This window comes from Camelina sativa, chromosome 1 (assembly GCF_000633955.1).
Source record: "Camelina sativa cultivar DH55 chromosome 1, Cs, whole genome shotgun sequence".
NCBI classification, from domain to species: domain Eukaryota; kingdom Viridiplantae; phylum Streptophyta; class Magnoliopsida; order Brassicales; family Brassicaceae; genus Camelina; species Camelina sativa.
Window position 1 is genome coordinate 11,640,470 of NC_025685.1, and position 18,444 is coordinate 11,658,913.

Genomic DNA, 18,444 nt, shown 5'->3' on the forward strand with positions numbered 1-18,444 from the left:
TTTTTTCACCGTAGAAACTTAAATGTGTTGTCTGTTATTTTTGGCAGGTCATTGTATCTGATGAGAATTTTGAATTGAAAGAATCTAAATTGTCATTTAAGATAAGTTTGGCTAGACCATCTTTAAAGTTCAATGAAGATGCTATTCTCGCTTTGTACTCAGGTGAGCCATTCACCATCTCATCAGAGTGGATCGCTACTTCATTTCTCGCTCTTCTTAAACAAGTCTATTGATTGTTCCAGGGAATGAAAAATTTGCATCCAGGCTCCAGGATTACTTGAGGGCTTATTCAAATTTTAAGTCAGAGATCCAAGCTGGAGATGGGAAGGTTTGTTTGACCCCCTAAACCACAAAAATATACTCTCGCAAATCATGTCAAGTCTAAACCAATACTATGCTTATCAAGTGCTTAATAACATGAAATTTTACATGTCTACCCGTTTTGTATGGCAGATAACTGTAAGCTGCATTGAAAACCAACCTCCTATGACTGTGGTTCTAGGAGAACATTTGCATTTGACAGTGGGCGACTACTTGTTGAGCAAGAAGAATGCATAAGAGCCTTTTAAGTTGTTTTATTTCTAGATTGTTGCAAGAAGTTAATTATGTGTGTTTGAGACTTTGTACTCTTTCTATTTGTACAATACTAGACTTTTGAAGATGGTAGGACAAATAAGTACGTCCAGTGACTAAAACTGAAGTCTGATTACATAGTCACAGTTACAACAACCTATGATATAAACAGTTTCAACTGGGTGATTACTGTTTATAATAGTCTTTAAAAAGACGACTTATCAATACGTTACTTGGCCATACATGAACATTCAGAAAAGAGTCATAGACTATAGACAAAACCAAAACTTTGGTTAAAATCGTTATTTGGTTTATTCAAAAAGCATAGCAAAATCTTTTACTTAACATACATACGATTTAACCCAAAAACTTAGGTAACGTGTCGTCTCAAAACTTCTAGGTTCATTTAAATAAAAAAAATAAAAAGATATACTTGTAGAAACCCTTTAAATAAAAACAATGATGTTTTCGAAAATGATAGATATGTGAATAGAGAGGGATAGTACATTATTCTGTGGTCTAATTTCGATTACTAGAGTCAAACCACCAAAACTAAAAGTTAAGAAAGGTAATAATAGTAACGAGANACTTGAGGGCTTATTCAAATTTTAAGTCAGAGATCCAAGCTGGAGATGGGAAGGTTTGTTTGACCCCCTAAACCACAAAAATATATATACTCTCACAAATCATGTCAAGTCTAAACCAATTCTATGCTTATCAAGTTCATAATAACATTAATTGTTTACATGTCTACCCGTTTTGTATGGCAGATAACTGTAAGCTGCATTGAAAACCAACCTCCTGTGACTGTGGTTCTAGGAGAACATTTGCATTTGACAGTGGGCGACTACTTGTTGAGCAAGAAGAATGCATAAGAGCCTTTTTAAGTTGTTTTATTTCTAGATTGTTGCAAGAAGTTAATTATGTGTGTTTGAGACTTTGTACTCTTTCTATTTGTACAATACTAGACTTTTGAAGATGGTAGGACAGATAAGTACGTCCAGTGACTAAAACTGAAGTCTGATTACATAGTCGCAGTTACAACAACCTATGATATAAACAGTTTCAACTGGGTGTTTATAATAGTCTTTGAAAAGCGACCTATCAATACGTTACTTGGCCATACATGAACATTTAGAAAAGAGTCATAGACTATAGACAAAACCAAAACTTTGGTTAAAATCGTTATTTGGTTTAGTCAAAAAGCATAGCAAAATCTTTTACTTAACATACATACGATTTAACCCAAAAACTTAGGTAACGTGTCGTCTCAAAACTTCTAGGTTCATTTAAATAAAAATATATATATATATATATATACTTGTAGAAACCCTTTAAATAAAAACAATGATGTTTTCGAAATTGATAGATATGTGAATAGAGAGGATAGTACATTATTCTGTGGTCTAATTTCGATTACTAGAGTCAAACCACCAAAACTAAAAGTTAAGAAAGGTAATAATAGTAACGACAATGTGGTTTCAATTATATACTCATTACTCTTTAGATTCATGTATGGTGAAAGGAAACATTAAAAAGATCTAAGTTTTCGTAGGTCCCCCCCCCCCTCATATATGATTAATCAAAAACATCTTAAGCGTTACATTTTTATATATTTCCTTTTTGTAAAAAATATTTTGATTAGAATAATCTCATCAATTATCCTTACTACTACTAGTGTCAGTTTTCAAAACACAGTGATTAGCGTTAGATTTTATGCTCTTTTGTTTATTACTACTATTAAGCTAATTTAAGAAATAACTACTAGCTAGTAGCTAGTCTCCTTGGTCTTTTAAATTCTATATGCCTTTCTTGGACTTTAGGTTCCTAGATTCATGTCATGTGGCTTGATTGTTTCCAATACTATATATCAAATATTTTACTCATTTAATACAAAACATTAAAAAAAAAAAAGTTTTATTCTATTCTTCTCCATTCTCATGATATACGGGATTTTTGATAAAATTTAGATTATTATAATTTTACAGCTTGTAATAAGTTAGATATACAAGTTGTGGAAATAACAAAAAAGTTTAATATATGAATAATTTATGCACATTAGTGAACAAAAAGAAAAATCAAAAGAGCGTCCAAGTTCGGTTCATGTAAGAAACCAAGTGGGTCCTTTTTTTTATTTTAAGATTTTCTAAATCAGAGTGAGAGAGAATAAAGAAGTCTCCAAAACCTTCCTTTGTAAAACCAACGGCTCCAAGAACCTTTTTTTTTAACACACTTCTCTTTTGTTGTTCTCCAACGGCGGCGGCTTATGGCGGTTATGCGAAGTTCCCGGTGACATAATCAGTTCTCCAAGCACATATATAAAACGAAAACGTACTTGCACGTTTATTTTTTTAATATGAGTTCAAAGTAGTTTCAGATTTGTCGCTATCTCTTCACTTTTTTAGACAGTCTTCTTCTGGTTTCTCTTCACTCTCTCTCTCTCTCTCTCTCTCTCTCTCTCTCTCTCTCTCTGTCTGAGTCTTTTTTTTGTTTTGTTTTTGACTCTCTCTCTTCCTCGTCGTCGTTGTTAATTATTACTAATGAGAGGAAGATCGGAATGCCGAAGAGTATTGGAAGATTCTCGTACGTCGCTGCGTTGGAATTTCACAGGTCGATGAGATCTGAGAACTGTTTCACTTTTGTCCAATATTATCTCTTTCAGGTACTACAAATTTTACAATTTTGTATGCATGTTCTGTTATACTGTTTACTCTAATTAAAGTTTTGATTTTTACACCTTTTTAGTAACCTAATTTGTTGAATCAAATTGTATTAGTTTTTAATGGGTTTTTTTTTAAATATTTATAAATCTCTCTTTTTCACATTTGCAAAGTTTAAAAATTTTAATTTACAAAAGTTAAAAGTTTTGATTTTTACTCACATTTGTTTAGCTCTTTAATCGTTCAATCAAATTGTCTAACGGGTTTTTGTGAATCTCTGTTTTACACATTTCCAAAGTTTGAATTTTACTGTTTTTTTTTTGTTTGATATCAAAGATAAAGTTTTGATTTTTTTTCATTCTGTTTCTTGTTTAATCTTTGTTAATTCTCTTGTTTTACAGTTGCAGAGTTTAATGGAATAAGCATTTTCTCCGAAGATGGTTACAGGAATAGCTTCTGGGTTCTTGATACTGTCAATGGTGATATTAATCTCGCCGGCGATAGCCATAAACGGCGGTGGTTATCCACGGTGTAACTGCGAAGACGAAGGAACTAGTTTCTGGAGTACAGAGAACATACTAGAGACTCAAAGAGTAAGCGATTTCTTAATCGCAGTAGCTTACTTCTCAATCCCAATTGAGTTACTCTACTTCGTAAGCTGTTCAAACGTTCCATTTAAATGGGTACTCTTCGAGTTCATCGCCTTCATTGTTCTCTGTGGTATGACTCATCTCCTCCATGGTTGGACTTACTCTGCTCATCCGTTTAGATTGATGGTGGCGTTGACTGTTTTCAAGATGTTGACTGCTTTGGTCTCTTGCGCTACTGCGATCACGCTTATCACTCTGATTCCTCTGCTTTTGAAAGTCAAAGTTAGGGAGTTTATGCTTAAGAAGAAGGCTCATGAGCTTGGACGTGAAGTTGGTTTGATTATGATTAAGAAAGAGACTGGCTTTCATGTTCGTATGCTTACTCAAGAGATTCGTAAGTCGTTGGATCGTCATACGATTCTTTACACTACTTTGGTTGAGCTTTCCAAGACTCTGGACCTTCAGAACTGCGCGGTGTGGATGCCGAACGAAGGTAAAACAGAGCTGAACTTGACTCATGAGTTGAGAGGGAGGGGTGGTTGTTCTGTGTCTATGGAGGATTTGGATGTTGTGAGTATTAGGGAGAGTGATGAAGTTAATATATTAAGTGTGGACTCGTCCATTGCTCGAGCTAGCGGTGGGGATGTTAGTGAGATTGGTCCCGTGGCTGCCATTAGAATGCCGATGCTTCGTGTGTCTGATTGTAATGGAGAGCCGAGTTATGCGATACTTGTCTGTGTGTTACCTAGCGGGCAGCCACGGGATTGGACTTATCAGGATATTGAGATTGTTAAAGTTGTGGCGGATCAAGTAACGGTTGCGTTAGATCATGCAGCGGTTCTTGAGGAGTCTCAGCTTATGAGGGAGAAGCTTGCGGAACAGAACAGGGCGTTGCAGATGGCTAAAAGAGACGCGTTGAGGGCGAGCCAAGCGAGGAACACGTTTCAGAAGACAATGAGTGAAGGGATGAGGCGTCCGATGCATTCGATACTCGGACTACTGTCGATGATTCAGGACGAGAAGTTGAGTGATGAGCAAAAGATTATTGTTGACACGATGGTGAAAACGGGGAACGTTATGTCTAATTTGGTTGGGGACTCGATGGATGTAAATGATGGTAGATTTGGTACGGAGATGAAACCGTTTAGTCTTCATCGTACCATCCATGAAGCAGCTTGTATGACGAGATGTTTGTGTCTATACAACGGGTTCAGGTTCTTGGTTGACGCGGAGAAGTCTTTGCCGGATAGTGTAGTAGGAGACGAGAGAAGAGTCTTTCAAGTGATACTTCATATGGTTGGTAGTTTAGTAAAGCCTAGAAAACGTCAAGAAAGGTCTTCATTGATGTTTAAGGTTTTGAAAGAAAGAGGAAGCTTGGACAGGAGTGATCAAAGATGGGCTGCGTGGAGATCACCGGCTTCTTCAGCAGATGGAGATGTGTATATAAGATTTGAAATGAATGTAGAGGTTGATGATTCGAGTTCTCAATCATTTGCTTCTGTTTCGTCAAGAGATCATCAAGATGTTGGTGATATGAGATTCTCCAGCGGCTATGGTTTAGGACAAGATCTAAGCTTTGGTGTTTGTAAGAAAGTGGTGCAGGTGAGTTTCGTCGTCCATATCTATTTCTAAAGTTCTCAAACATTAGGAGTACTTATTATGGGTTCTTTGATAATGTGTGCAGTTGATTCATGGGAATATCTCGGTGGTCCCTGGCTCGGACGGTTCACCAGAGACCATGTCGTTGCTCCTCCGGTTTCGACGCAGACCCATTTCAGTCCATGGATCCAGCGAGCTCCCAGCTCCTGACCACCACGCTCACCCTCATTCAAATTCTGTATTACGTGGCTTGCAAGTTTTATTGGTAGACACCAATGATTCAAACCGAGCGGTTACGCGTAAACTCTTAAAAAAACTTGGTTGCGATGTAACCGCGGTATCCTCTGGATTCGATTGCCTCACTGCTATTGCTCCTACCTCATCCTCCTCTTCTACTTCGTTCCAAGTGGTGGTGCTTGATCTTCAAATGGCAGAGATGGACGGCTATGAAGTGGCCATGAGGATCAGGAGCCGATCTTGGCCATTGATTGTGGCGACGACAGTGAGCTTAGACCAAGAAATGTGGGATAAGTGTGCACAGATTGGAATCAATGGAGTTGTGAGAAAGCCAGTGGTGTTAAGAGTTATGGAGAGTGAACTCCGAAGAGTATTGTTACAAGCTGACCAACTTCTCTAAGTTGGTCACAACTTCTTCTACATTCAAAAGTTTCACAACATTGTTTTTAGTTTTTACACCATAGATTTTATGTCAAATATATCAAAACGAAATTGTTATTATATACCACCCATATCTCAATGATTTATGTCTTTTCTAGTTTTTGTTCTTTTTCTCATTAGGACCCAACGAAATTGAATCTTAGTATTTCGTAGGGTCTCAAGAACACAGCTTAAAATATTAAAAGCAGAAACGTTATCAAAGGTAATGGAGATGGACTAACAAATTACATACGGTTTTTAACTTACATATACAGAATCAATCTTGCTAATAAATTTACGTATACGGGAATCACGGTTTTATGATTAAATCAAAATATATATATATTTTTTTATAATTTCTTGATTCTTATTTAGTTATTTTGCTTTTTATGTGTTTTTTTTTTCGTCATATTATTTTGTTAATTTTTGTTTGGATCAACTTTTTCCCCTTACAATCTTTTTGGAAAGAAAGTTTAACACTTAACAAAGAGGAATACATAAATTGAGAATAAGTATTGTAAGCACGTGACATGTTGTCAATTTATATAAGAAAGAACAAATTCAGTAAGTGGCTCCAACCTTTATTAGAAAACAAAAAATTACAAAAATTGAATATGATATTTTAGATTTGTGTATTTCTTACTTATGAACTACAACTGGAGTTATTATTTTAAGATTAATAGACAATTTTATATTTACGTATATTGTTAATATTGAAATATTTCCTATCTAATTTCTTTTCCATTTTAAAAGTTTTGATCAAAAAATTAAGCATTAATTGGATACGTAATTTACCTTTTCAGAAGACCTTGATTAATGTCGTCTGCCACTATGTAAACTTTTCAAAAGTAAGAATTATCGGAATAGAAATGTGTGACTTTATTAAGTTACTAGTTGAAGTTGAAATCAGAATATATATTAGAAATTGTTTTAGATACATGCCCCCTGGACTAGTGAAGATCTATATACTATTAGAAACTAAACAGCACATTCCTCGAGCCTATTAAACTAAACGATAAAGTAGAAGTGGATTGGATTTGGAGAAAGTGAATCTAGAGGGGGAGAGATCAGAGATGGGTTAACATAACTTGCCATTTATATAATCAACAAACCCACTTGTGCTTATATATTTGTTTCTTCGAACCCGACAATCTTTACAGAATAGTAATAAATCATTAGTGAAAAAATACTAATTATCTGAAAACTACAGTAAAAACAATCATATCCAAATAGATCCTTACCCTTTATTTTACTTGCAAATATAAAATATCTAAATATTTTATTATCCAACCGTCTACTAAATTATTTCGAATAAAACAAGTTTCAGAAATAAAGAAGTAAGAAATGTGTTTACTAATGTGTTAATCTACTTATATTATGTGTTAAACTTATGTGGTAACATTATCAAGTTATTAATATACTCATATACAAAGTTAGTTGTTTTAACTATATATGAAGTATAGGATCTTAGAAACTTTGTGTTATTAAGATATTGTTGTTAGTTTTTTTTTTCTCATAAATCATAAGTGACTGTTTTTTTATAATAATGATTATATATCTAGAGGAATATCTAATAGGCTAGTATTATTTGACCAAGCAGAAAAATTCTATCATGAAGGAGAAATGATAATGGCTTGAGCTAAAAGATGAAGACTAATGAAGACTAAATTTGTTTTATTTCGTCCCTAGTCAAAATAGCTGACCAAGTGATTCAAATGATTTGCAAAGCGTGGAAAAGTCTTTCAAGATTCCGGAATGTGAATATCATCTCACCATCAACTTATATATACACCACTCACAAATAGAAACATGTTCCGTGTAAATGAATTCATTCCATTCGAAATCGAACAAAATACCAAAAGGAACCGAGACATGTGTTAATCATGTCTCTTTTAGGTTATAAACTTATAAAAACTTAATTAAACAAATTTTGTCAACAATATCAATGAACTAAACAAATGGAAATATTTTATTTAAATTATTATATAATAATAATTTTATTGAGATTACATTGTAATTTGGCAAATAAACTATAATTCATTAAAAAGTAGATATTGGTGAAACATTAAGGTACATATTTAAAGATTTATCAAGCATAAGAGCATCCTCAACGGTAAAAAACTAAACTGAGTTTTCTAAAACTAAAATAATTAATATTCTAATAGTAAAATAAAGTTAATCAATAAAATGAAACACATGTAAACAAAGTTTCTATTACATGTACAAATTTTTTTCTAAAACAACTAATTTAAGATACTTTTTTAACTCTCTCTCCTGATTTTTATTATTTTTATTTTTTATATTAAAAAACTTTTAGGAGATGACCTAATTATCATATAACTTTTTTTGTCAACATTAGGTTAAAATAGGCCGGCTCATTAGACAAATCATGTAAAAAATTTAAACAATTAAAATTAATTATTTAGTTCAAAAATTTACACTTTTGGTTATTAGGTTAATTTTGTAAATAGTTTTACACAAAAAAAATCATTTGATAATTTTAGTTATGAACCTATTTAAAGAAAATATAACTAATTTGTCATTAAAAAATTAACTAATTTATTATATAATTATTCTAATAAAAATTATGAAATAGTGATTTCTAATATGAAATTATTCATAATTTTTTTTAACACTTGAAAGTATTCATAATTTATTAAAAACATAATAATGATAAAATCATTATAAATATTAAAATATTTTGTAACCAAATGATGTGACAAAAAGTCATCAAATATTCATGGGTGTAAAATGATGTGACCAAAAAAAAATCCTCAACTTTTCCTCGATAATTCCTCAAATTAGTAGGGTGAGCATTTTAACCGAACCGAACCAAACCAAACCCATATATACCCTCAAACCATTTGATTATGTTTTTCCTTAACAAAAACCGAACCAAACCAATAACCCAATGTATTTATGTTAATTAGATTTGTAAATATGTAATCTCACAGTAATACCCATGATTGCATTTGCTGATTGCTCCCTCTTGCACACGTTTGATTTTTTTTTTTAATATGTTTCTAATGAATTAATTAATATAGAATCGAGTTTAATTGTTTCTAACCCAATGTTCTAAAGTGTAAAACTTTACAGACCTCCAAGCAAATTCATATCTAGTTCCTCACTTCCTCTCTTCTCTGTTTTCATGGAAGATTGTTATGTTACATTGTTGTTGCTGGTTTTTTTCAATTTTATTTTCTACTAAACTTCTAGTAATTAGGCATTTGATTTTAACATGGTTGGGTTTTTTTAGGATTTCCTTTTTTCATGGTTTATTTAAATTATTCAACTTATATAACTTGTTGATTATTTTAGGATATCAAAGGACAATGAATTTGTTTGTTACATTAATTGATTTTTTTGAACCGAATTAAAACCGATCCGAATCAAACCGAACCGAACATAAACTGACACAAACACAAACCAAACCAAACCAAGTTCGGTTGAGTTTGGTTAGAGTTTTATGAAAACCGAATAGACCAAACCGAATTGAACCCAAACCGAACTCGAAGTTTAACCGAAATGCCCACCTCTACAAATTAGTGTCACCATTTAGACCCCTGGTGTCTTAGTCTTGGTAGTCTCTCATGTTTTCTAGTGCACCTGATTATATGTGCATTACATACTCATATTGTTATTGTGTATTTGTATTACATTTGAATTGCAAGAGACGAAAAGTTGATAAGAGGTTATTGGTTATTCAAACACAAAACACAAGGAGACATGACATGGCCACGGCAAAAAAAAAAAAGAAAGACTTAGCTGGCGCCGGGGGGTGCACTCAGGAAACTATGTATCTGAAAACTCGGAAATTAGCTTGCATAATTCCTTGCGGGGCATAGGCAGTTCTCCGTCTAGTAGCCTATCCCAAAACCATGCTTCATGTACGATAGGAAGTGGCCGATGTTTTTGAGCCAATACTAAGAAAAAAGACAAGCTTTCAAGAATATAATAATACAAAGTGTCTTCATCGGGGAGGTCGTTGTCGTTGGCGATTACCATCAAAACAATTGGATTATAATAAGAGACGTCGTGATTTCTACATGCCCACTGACTAATGTCGGCATACATGAGAGAAAGTCTCTGATATTTATCACCTTTGGGTACGTAGATGATCCCTGCATCCGTATAGCGACGCACCACTTCATCCGTTTTCTCCTCCTCAGCGTAAGCCCTAATTGACACATCACCACGACGGAAACCCATTTTTTTGAGACGTTCTTTGAGAAGCTGACGAAACCAACGCAAATCGCGATCAGCAAGGAGTGGGTAATCCTCCACGCACTACAAAAAAAAGCTTATTTTACATCATTTATTTTAAATATCTGCATCACCTTTAAATGATGTAAAAATAATTTACATCACTTTAATGAATGATTTATATTTTGTTGATGCAAATAATTTGTATCAATTTATTTTAAACTGATGTTAATATTCAAAATATTTGTATCGATTTTTGTAATCGATGTTAATTTGCATCGATTGCAAAAAGTGATTTAAATTTCACATCGATTAATAGAAATGATGTTAATATTTTTGTTTCAATTATAAAAAGTGATGTAAAATATTTATATCATTTATAAATAATCGTTCAAAAAAAATAGTTTTAATTTCATAAATACTTATAATAATTGTATCACTTATGATAACTGATAGTAATATTTGTATCAGTTGAAAATAACCTAAAATGAACGTAATATATTATTTTAAAAACAAAAAAAAATATATTAGTTTAAATATTTTCAGAAATTTCTGTTCATCCATTAATTGCTATGTCAAAATTTTCTCCTAAAATCACTCCTTTTCAATTGAAATAAAATCTTTGAAAGATTTTTGCAATACATCACTAAAAATAATAGAAATAAACAATCACAAACATGATTTAGCATCACATCTTTTTTCATCAATCTTGAAAACTTTCATTCTTTCTTCTGGTTCTTGTCTTCTACATGTAGTCATGATCATGATTATGAACCTTTGAATTATCATTGTAGTTGAGGACATTTATCTGCAAATTTAGATTACAGTAAAAAGAAAAAAAAATCTAAATTGTAGAATACTTTAACTCAATTAAAACAATAATTGTATGTAGAAAATTTTAGAATATCTTACTTTTGTTTTCCCAAACCGTGAAGACAAATACACAATTCCCAATTTTCTTTCTCGCCTATGATGGATTTAACTGCAAAACTGTTTCGGTTGTTTGTAACAATAACAACGCTCATGATGGATTTGCCGCCTGAGTAATGAACAAAAATGAGAAAATACTGAACAGTTAGCCATAGTTACGAAACGGAAACTCAAGAACAATAAAATAAAGAAGAGGCCAGAGAGAACTGAGAGAGATTTGGTACAAGAAATATTTTTGGAGATAATATAGTAACATTAAGATGGTTGTGGGCAGATAAGAAAGATCGTGGGTGAGAAAAGAAACAAAATCAGATCTTATATATTTTGATATTTTAAAAAGGAAAATTTGTTCATTATAAAAATTTTATTTTTTCAAAATCAGTATCTAAAAAAATCTACGATTGTAAATGAGAAACCCAATTATTAGGTTAGCTAAGATTTGTAATAATCTGAAGATAAAGAAACAATACATACAAAACAAAAAGAAAAATATTTTTTAGTTTTATTAGATACGTAATTTTCTTATATAATAATTAGGATTCAATTTTTTATATATTTATCTTCTAAATTTTCATTAATTTGTTGTCAAAAAATATTTAATTTATTAATGCTATTAATGTAATTTATTTTAGCATCAGTTTTGATTGATGTAAATTTTGTGTTGTTTTAAAAAAATGATTTTATTAAAAATGAATAGATACATCAATTATCTAAATGATGTAAATTTATATTTTACATCAATTTTATAAAAGTGACACAATATAATAGAAATTGAATCAATTTTAATTAATTGATGCCAAAATAGTTAATTATAATATCAGTTGTAATAATTGATGCTAAGTCATATATATTTGCTTCACTTATCAATAAATAATTTAATATTATATCATTTAGTTTTGTGATACAATTTAAGTGATACAACTTACACATTTTTTTGTAGTGACGTCCCAAAACACGCTTGGGTTTCACAAATAAAACAACAAATTCCCCCAGAAACGTATCTGATTAGAGATCCGCTAGTTTCTTTTAGCATCATAGATCGATCGGATATCAAACAAAGAACTTTTGAGCAAAAGACTTACCGGAAAAATCTTGAGCCATCGTTTAGACAGGGATGATGAACAAGGAGAAAATTAGAGTGGTTTATAACATATTATAATTTTTTTTTTTGACAATTTTATTTATAATTTAGTAATGTGTAAATAATATTTAATGTACTGATAGAATTTCTCCTTCATGATAGATTTTTTTTTTTTTTGGCGTAATATAATTATTTACTAATGTGTTAAACTTATGTGGTAACATTAATATACTTATAATAAGTTAATTACCTCTGACTTGTGTTTTATATAGAAAGTATAGGATCTTAGAAACTTGTGACATTTAGATAATTCTGTTAGTTATTTTTTCACAAGTGACTTTTTTTTAATGATGATAATATCTATTAGGTTAGTATTAGTTGACCAAAAAAAAAATTCTATCATGAAGGAGAAATGATAATAATGGCTTGGGCTACAAGATGAAGACTAATGTGGTCGCCGCTAGTCAAAATAGCTGACCAAGTGATTCAAATGATTTGCTAAGAGTAGAAAATTCTCTCAAGATTCCGGAATGTGAATATCATCTCACCATCAACTAGTATATATATATATACTCACAAATAGATACATGTCCGGTGTCTATTAATTCATTAGATTCGAAGTTGAACAAAATACCAAAAGGGAGCAAGACATATGTTAATCATTTCTCTTTTTCGAATAATGTGATTAAACCCAAAAGAAAGTATACATCGTATGTGAACTGTGATCACATCACGCAGAATTTTGTGGTTCTCTCTTAATCCTTGGCTTAAAGGAAAAAGAATTCACGGTCTCATACTCTCTCATTGTGTGACTAGAGACAAAAATAAATGCATGTGCGTTTAATTATATAGTTCAGGTTACTGATGTTGATCTAGCTCTTTAGTCGATATATTGAAGCCCAAAACCGATAAGCCAAGGCCCAACTTTTTTTTTTTTCACATGGGTACTACTGTTTTATAGTTATAAAATTGTACTAAACAAGATGATCATGTTTTTTTTTCTCTGAACTCAGATATGAGTCTAAATGGGTAACCGCTAAATTAAGCTGAATTTAAGTTTTGGAATCTAGCTAAATTTATTTGTGGTTTTTTATGAAATTTGGTTGAATAAATTTAAATTTAAATGGTAACTGTTGAATGTGGCTAAATTTTTGAAATAATTAATTACAAGATTTTATAAATCTTAGTTTTCAAAGTTAGTAATTCATATAATCGCGACATGTGTCAAGTAAATGGATAATATTGTAACATGTGTAAAATTTATTTTTATTTAAAAATTACAGGAAAACTAAAAATTCCTAAAAATAAAAAGATTACAATTAATATTTTTGAAAAGTATATGAAACCAAAAGTAATCTATTATATTACTAAGTTAAATAGGAATTTATCCATTATATTAATAATTTTAATAAGAAAATATGTGCAATTAATAAGGAAAATATTTGCAATTTAATTGCAATTATTATTTATTATAACCATATTTTAAAAAATTATACAAAGAGTGATTAGAATAGACAAATTTTAATGCGTTAAAATTAGTGATTAGCATAATATAAGAAAATTAAGATAATCAAAATAAAAAATTAATCTAATTTTCTTAAGTTTGTCAATCAGTGAATGATATTTTTGTCAAAAATTAATTTCTTATGAAGTGGTCTCATTTTTAGGAGGATAATTCATATTTTAAAGTAAAGCTACCTAACAATTTTATAAACTATATTATATTTTCTCTCTCTCTTTTTTTTGGGTCAAAATTTAACTATGAGATCAATTTTTTCTTTAAAAAACCATATGTTGATGTAATTTAAAGCATATGTTTAAATATTGTGCATATTTTTTTTGTAACTAGTAAACTTACCTTTAATACGAACATATTATAAACTGTCAAACACATTTGGTCTTCTAACATACTATCAGCAACATCAAGCTTACACTCATAAGTGAGGGACTGAGAGAGAAATAAATATCTTATAAATAAAGTGTAGAGATGAAGTTTATAATTACTTGGTGAAATTTTTAAAAGAAAATCTGATATGGTGGACGAATATGTCGTTGAGACTTTTCAAATGATTTGTTACAAAATGCAAATTTTATGTCTATTGGACACACATTTAAGTATATAACCCCAAAGGTGCAGTTACGAACATTTTGACTAAATCACCATATGCCACGACTCGTATTACAAAATTTATGATAAGCATGAAAGGATGTTGATATTATCAAACAAGGAATGAATATGATATATCTCAGGTAGAGGTAGTATTGAGATTCCAGTAAAAATGCATCATATTGTCACGATCCAAAGTTATATCTCCTTTACAAAAAAACAAAAAAAAACAAAAAAAGAATATAATTTAAGCAAACAAAATATACATTAAAAATTCACTACTACAACTACAATTTTAGAAACACGAATAAAGATCAGATAAAATGAATGAAGAGAAAATGATATCGTGAAATCATATGAACTGAAATCGAACAAAGATCTGACTGAGTACCATTTGTGATATACAGAGAAAATGAGAATATTTGTCTTAATTTGCAGAGTGGATGTTTATATGCAATGCTCTATATGAAGTAGAACTAACCCTAGTTGCTTTTATGAGTTTCTCATTTTGTAAGACATGTTTTTTAGTTTTTATGGCATAATTGAGAGTTTATGAACTAAGAAGAAAAAAATCTCCTTCTTATTAAAACGGAAGTACATTTGCTAATATAACATTTTATTTCTAAAATTTATCTAATAAACCCTTACTATTTTAATAAATATCACAACTGAAAGTTATTATTTGTAATATTATAAATATATATACATCATTTCCTTACAAGTGAATAACAAATATATATACATCATTTCATAACAAATTTCTAAACAAATCATTTTCTTATACCTAATCATCTAAATAAATCTCTTACACTTTCCACAATATTAACAAATTTTACAAAGTAAAAAAAAATACAGAATAAGAGAAAAAATCTGGATATACATAATAAAAATATACATAAACATATTTTTATGACATATAATAAAAATAACAATATAGAACTTATAACAATATATGCTATATTTATTAATTTTAAAAAAATACAAATAGAGCACATGTCCTATTCTAGTTTATATATAAGATAAAATCTGACGATTTTTAAAATTGCATAATTTAACTTTGCTAACATTGGATGGAAAATATTGTCCTTTTTCCATATCACTTTGGAGGACAAAACTAAATTTTTTGATACAAAATGTATGAAAACTAACGAGCATTGTAGTGCGAGAGGTCTGTTCGGAACACTACTTCGTCATTTGACATCCCTTGCTTTTATAGCTTATGGCATGTTTTTCTCTAGCATTATGTTATGTATTTGGGTTCTCTAGCATTATGTATTTGGGTTGTGTGTTATGTAGAGCTGACTACTGATAACAATGGCATTGGGAATAATAAATGAAAGGAGGAAATTCTCATCATTGACAAAATAAAAATCTCAACCACAAAAATGTGAAGCTTTGGTTTGGTTTGGTTCAATAAAACATCAATGCACAGCACTTTTCTCCACCAAATCTCCCTCTTGATTAAATGCCTTCATCACCTAACATATCTCTCTCTTGTTGGGTTGGCTTTAATTACATGTCTTCATAAAACCTCAGATTCTTCAACACACATCTAACTATATGACTTAAAATTTTAAACCATCTCAAAGATTAAAGTAATCAACAACTTAATTTCAATTCCACAATCATTTTTTATGTATGCAAACGAAACTTAGAGATTTAGATATTCACATTGTGTTGAATCATAAACAAATGTATCTATAAAACAACACTAAAAACTCCCAAACTGTTAGTCCAAGTAAGCTGCACGGCACTGGCTCTGCCACTCGAAACAATCTTCATAATCAAAGCTACTCGCGCAATCCAGCAATGCGTTTTGCTGCTGTTCGTAATGGCAAATGTAGTTTAACCCTACAAGAAGCTTACAAATCGCAGCTTCAGTCTTCTCTCTATCAGCAAAGTAAAGTGTCTGAAGTAGAAGAACGTTCGTTCGCTTCACAATCTGATTATGCTGCTCGAAGTTGCGTTCACTCTGCCACCGGATCATGTTGTGAGCTAAAGGTGCAAGCCAAGAAAGTATCCCATCTATAGTTTCTTTCCAATCATGAGCTAGAGGAGCATCGTAGATGGAAACGTTCTTCAAGTATGATCTGAGATTAGCCTTGAGCGTTGTTTTCAAACTCGTTGGTAACATTTGGTAAAGATCATCTCTTGCTTCCTCGCCTATTAGGTGAGGATACTTGAGAAGCTTCTCTACCACAATCACAACATTCGCATAGTGCAAAGATAAAGCGGATCCTCCAATCGTTGAAGCTGAAGCATGTTGAGTTAACCTGCTTTTGAAACCAAACTTACTAGTCCGAATCACTAGAGCTGTGTTCAGAGGAATCCTGATACGAGCATCATCTTCATCATCATCACCAATAGTAGAGCTATTCATAGCAAGACATTCCATGAACATCCTCCCAGGATTAGTTCCACAAGGGAAATTGAAATCCCCTGCACGCGTAAACTCCTCTGCTTCACTTCTCCTAGAATCCTTAAAACCCGCAACAGATCTTGAGTTAGTAACCTTACTAGCTTCATTCTTGCTACGATCTCTCTTCAAAGTCACATCCTTTTTCAAACCCAAACCCAAACCCCCAAAAACAGTTTCAATCCTACCATAGATAGTACAAACCGTTCTAGCCAACATCTCAACAACCTTATCATAAGTTTGGTTCCACAACGAAGCATCTCTAAGACTCCTCACGTCCTGTCTCTGCCACATAAGCTTCTGTTCAAAAGCTTTAACACTCTCTTGATGCTGCTGACTTCGTTGAAGCTTCACTACAGCTTGTTCAAGCTCATTCACCACTTCCATCTCACAATACAAACTACAAGCAGCATTCACGAACCTCTCCATCTTCTTAACCATACTCTCCATATCCTTAACCAAGAACCCTAACTTCCTAAAATCAATCACCCCATTCACTATATCTTCATAAACATGCTCAAATCCTTGTAAAGCAGGTTCGTTACATTTCTTACCTAGCCTAGACACAACGCTAGCTACACGGCTCAAATCATCAAGCTTCTCAGAGACAGCGAGGTCAAGAAGGTGATTCTCATCTGAAGAAACAAGATTCGTAACTCCTTCAGAACGAAAGACCTCGGATTTGAGCTTAGAGATCTCTGTATCGGAGAGAGAACGGTGAAGGTGAATGGTTTTGGACATAACGTTAGCTACTTCGAAAGATAAGATTCCAATGGTTTGTTTAGGAAGAGAAGAGCTTTTAGGGGTTTTCTTAGTTGTTGAAGATTCAAGGAGAAGAGCGTGTTTGAGATTAGCACTTACTTGGTTTCTCATTTTCACAATCCAAGCTTCTGTAACCATGGTGTTCAAATAAAAATCGAAACTTTGACAGAGGAAATAGTACAATTTTCAAATAAAGTTTGAATCTTTATTGAAGATTAAGAACAGATCCAGGGGGCAAAAGAAAAGGGTGTTTGGACTAAGACATAGCTTTATCGAGAAACGAAGGAATGAAGTGGGATTCGCGCATGAAAAGGGATTAATCATTGGGTATCATGGGCGGTACTCATGTGATATGATGTTGGAATTGGCGTGAGCTTTTTGAGGAACTGTGACAAAGTAAAAGTGGTGAAGAGGAAGAAGGAGAAGGGGTTTGATAGAGAGAAACTTTCAACTTTGGACCCAACTCGTAAACTTCTTGTAAGAGAGACAGAGAGATGTAGAAAAAGAGCGAGAGGATTTTGAAAGTTGTGAAATTTGGGTTTGATTTTGAGAAAAAAGTGGAGTAGAGAGAGAGAGAGGGAGAGAGAGAGAGAGAGAGAGAGAGAGAGAGAGAGAAGAGAGAGTTGTTGTTATTAAATTTTTTTGAAAGGGAGTGATGTGCAGCTCGAGCTCGTACTTGCTCCACTAAATGTTCTTTTTAAAATTTCAATTTGGTTTACTAATTTATTTTTAAATATTGGTTAATTGTTTACTGACTTTGAAATATTTGTTTAGTTTTGTAAATTTATGGGTTATTTTAGAAGATGATCCGAAAAAATTGTGATTAATGTTAAAACGAATAAATTGTATTTTCTTAATTGAAAAAT

At 31.8% G+C, this 18,444-nt stretch overlaps 2 protein-coding genes and 1 pseudogene across 2 annotated transcripts; 2 read left to right on the forward strand and 1 right to left on the reverse strand.

Annotated features, from left to right (window-relative positions):
- Nucleotides 1-708, forward strand: part of LOC104788114 — an 8,444-nt pseudogene extending 7,736 nt beyond the window's left edge.
- Nucleotides 2,748-6,200, forward strand: LOC104788122 (ethylene receptor 2-like). The gene is made up of 3 exons (XM_010513815.2): nucleotides 2,748-3,235; nucleotides 3,635-5,425; nucleotides 5,508-6,200. Exons 2-3 carry the CDS (start codon nucleotides 3,671-3,673, stop codon nucleotides 6,057-6,059), a joined length of 2,307 nt encoding a protein of 768 aa, XP_010512117.1. The 5' UTR covers nucleotides 2,748-3,235; nucleotides 3,635-3,670; the 3' UTR covers nucleotides 6,060-6,200.
- LOC104788130 lies at nucleotides 15,987-18,181 on the reverse strand. The gene has a single exon (XM_010513824.2). It carries the CDS (start codon nucleotides 17,714-17,716, stop codon nucleotides 16,130-16,132), a length of 1,587 nt encoding a protein of 528 aa, XP_010512126.1. The 5' UTR covers nucleotides 17,717-18,181; the 3' UTR covers nucleotides 15,987-16,129.

What these genes read in the sequence shown, in the direction of transcription:
- LOC104788130 (XM_010513824.2), bottom strand. Translation starts at nt 17,716, where the DNA reads ATGGTTACAGAAGCTTGGATTGTGAAAATGAGAAACCAAGTAAGTGCT.
- LOC104788122 (XM_010513815.2), top strand. Translation starts at nt 3,671, where the DNA reads ATGGTTACAGGAATAGCTTCTGGGTTCTTGATACTGTCAATGGTGATA. An exon ending in TTTGTAAGAAAGTGGTGCAG is followed by an intron (nt 5,426 to 5,507) that starts GTGAGTTTCGTC and finishes TAATGTGTGCAG; the next exon opens with TTGATTCATGGGAATATCTC.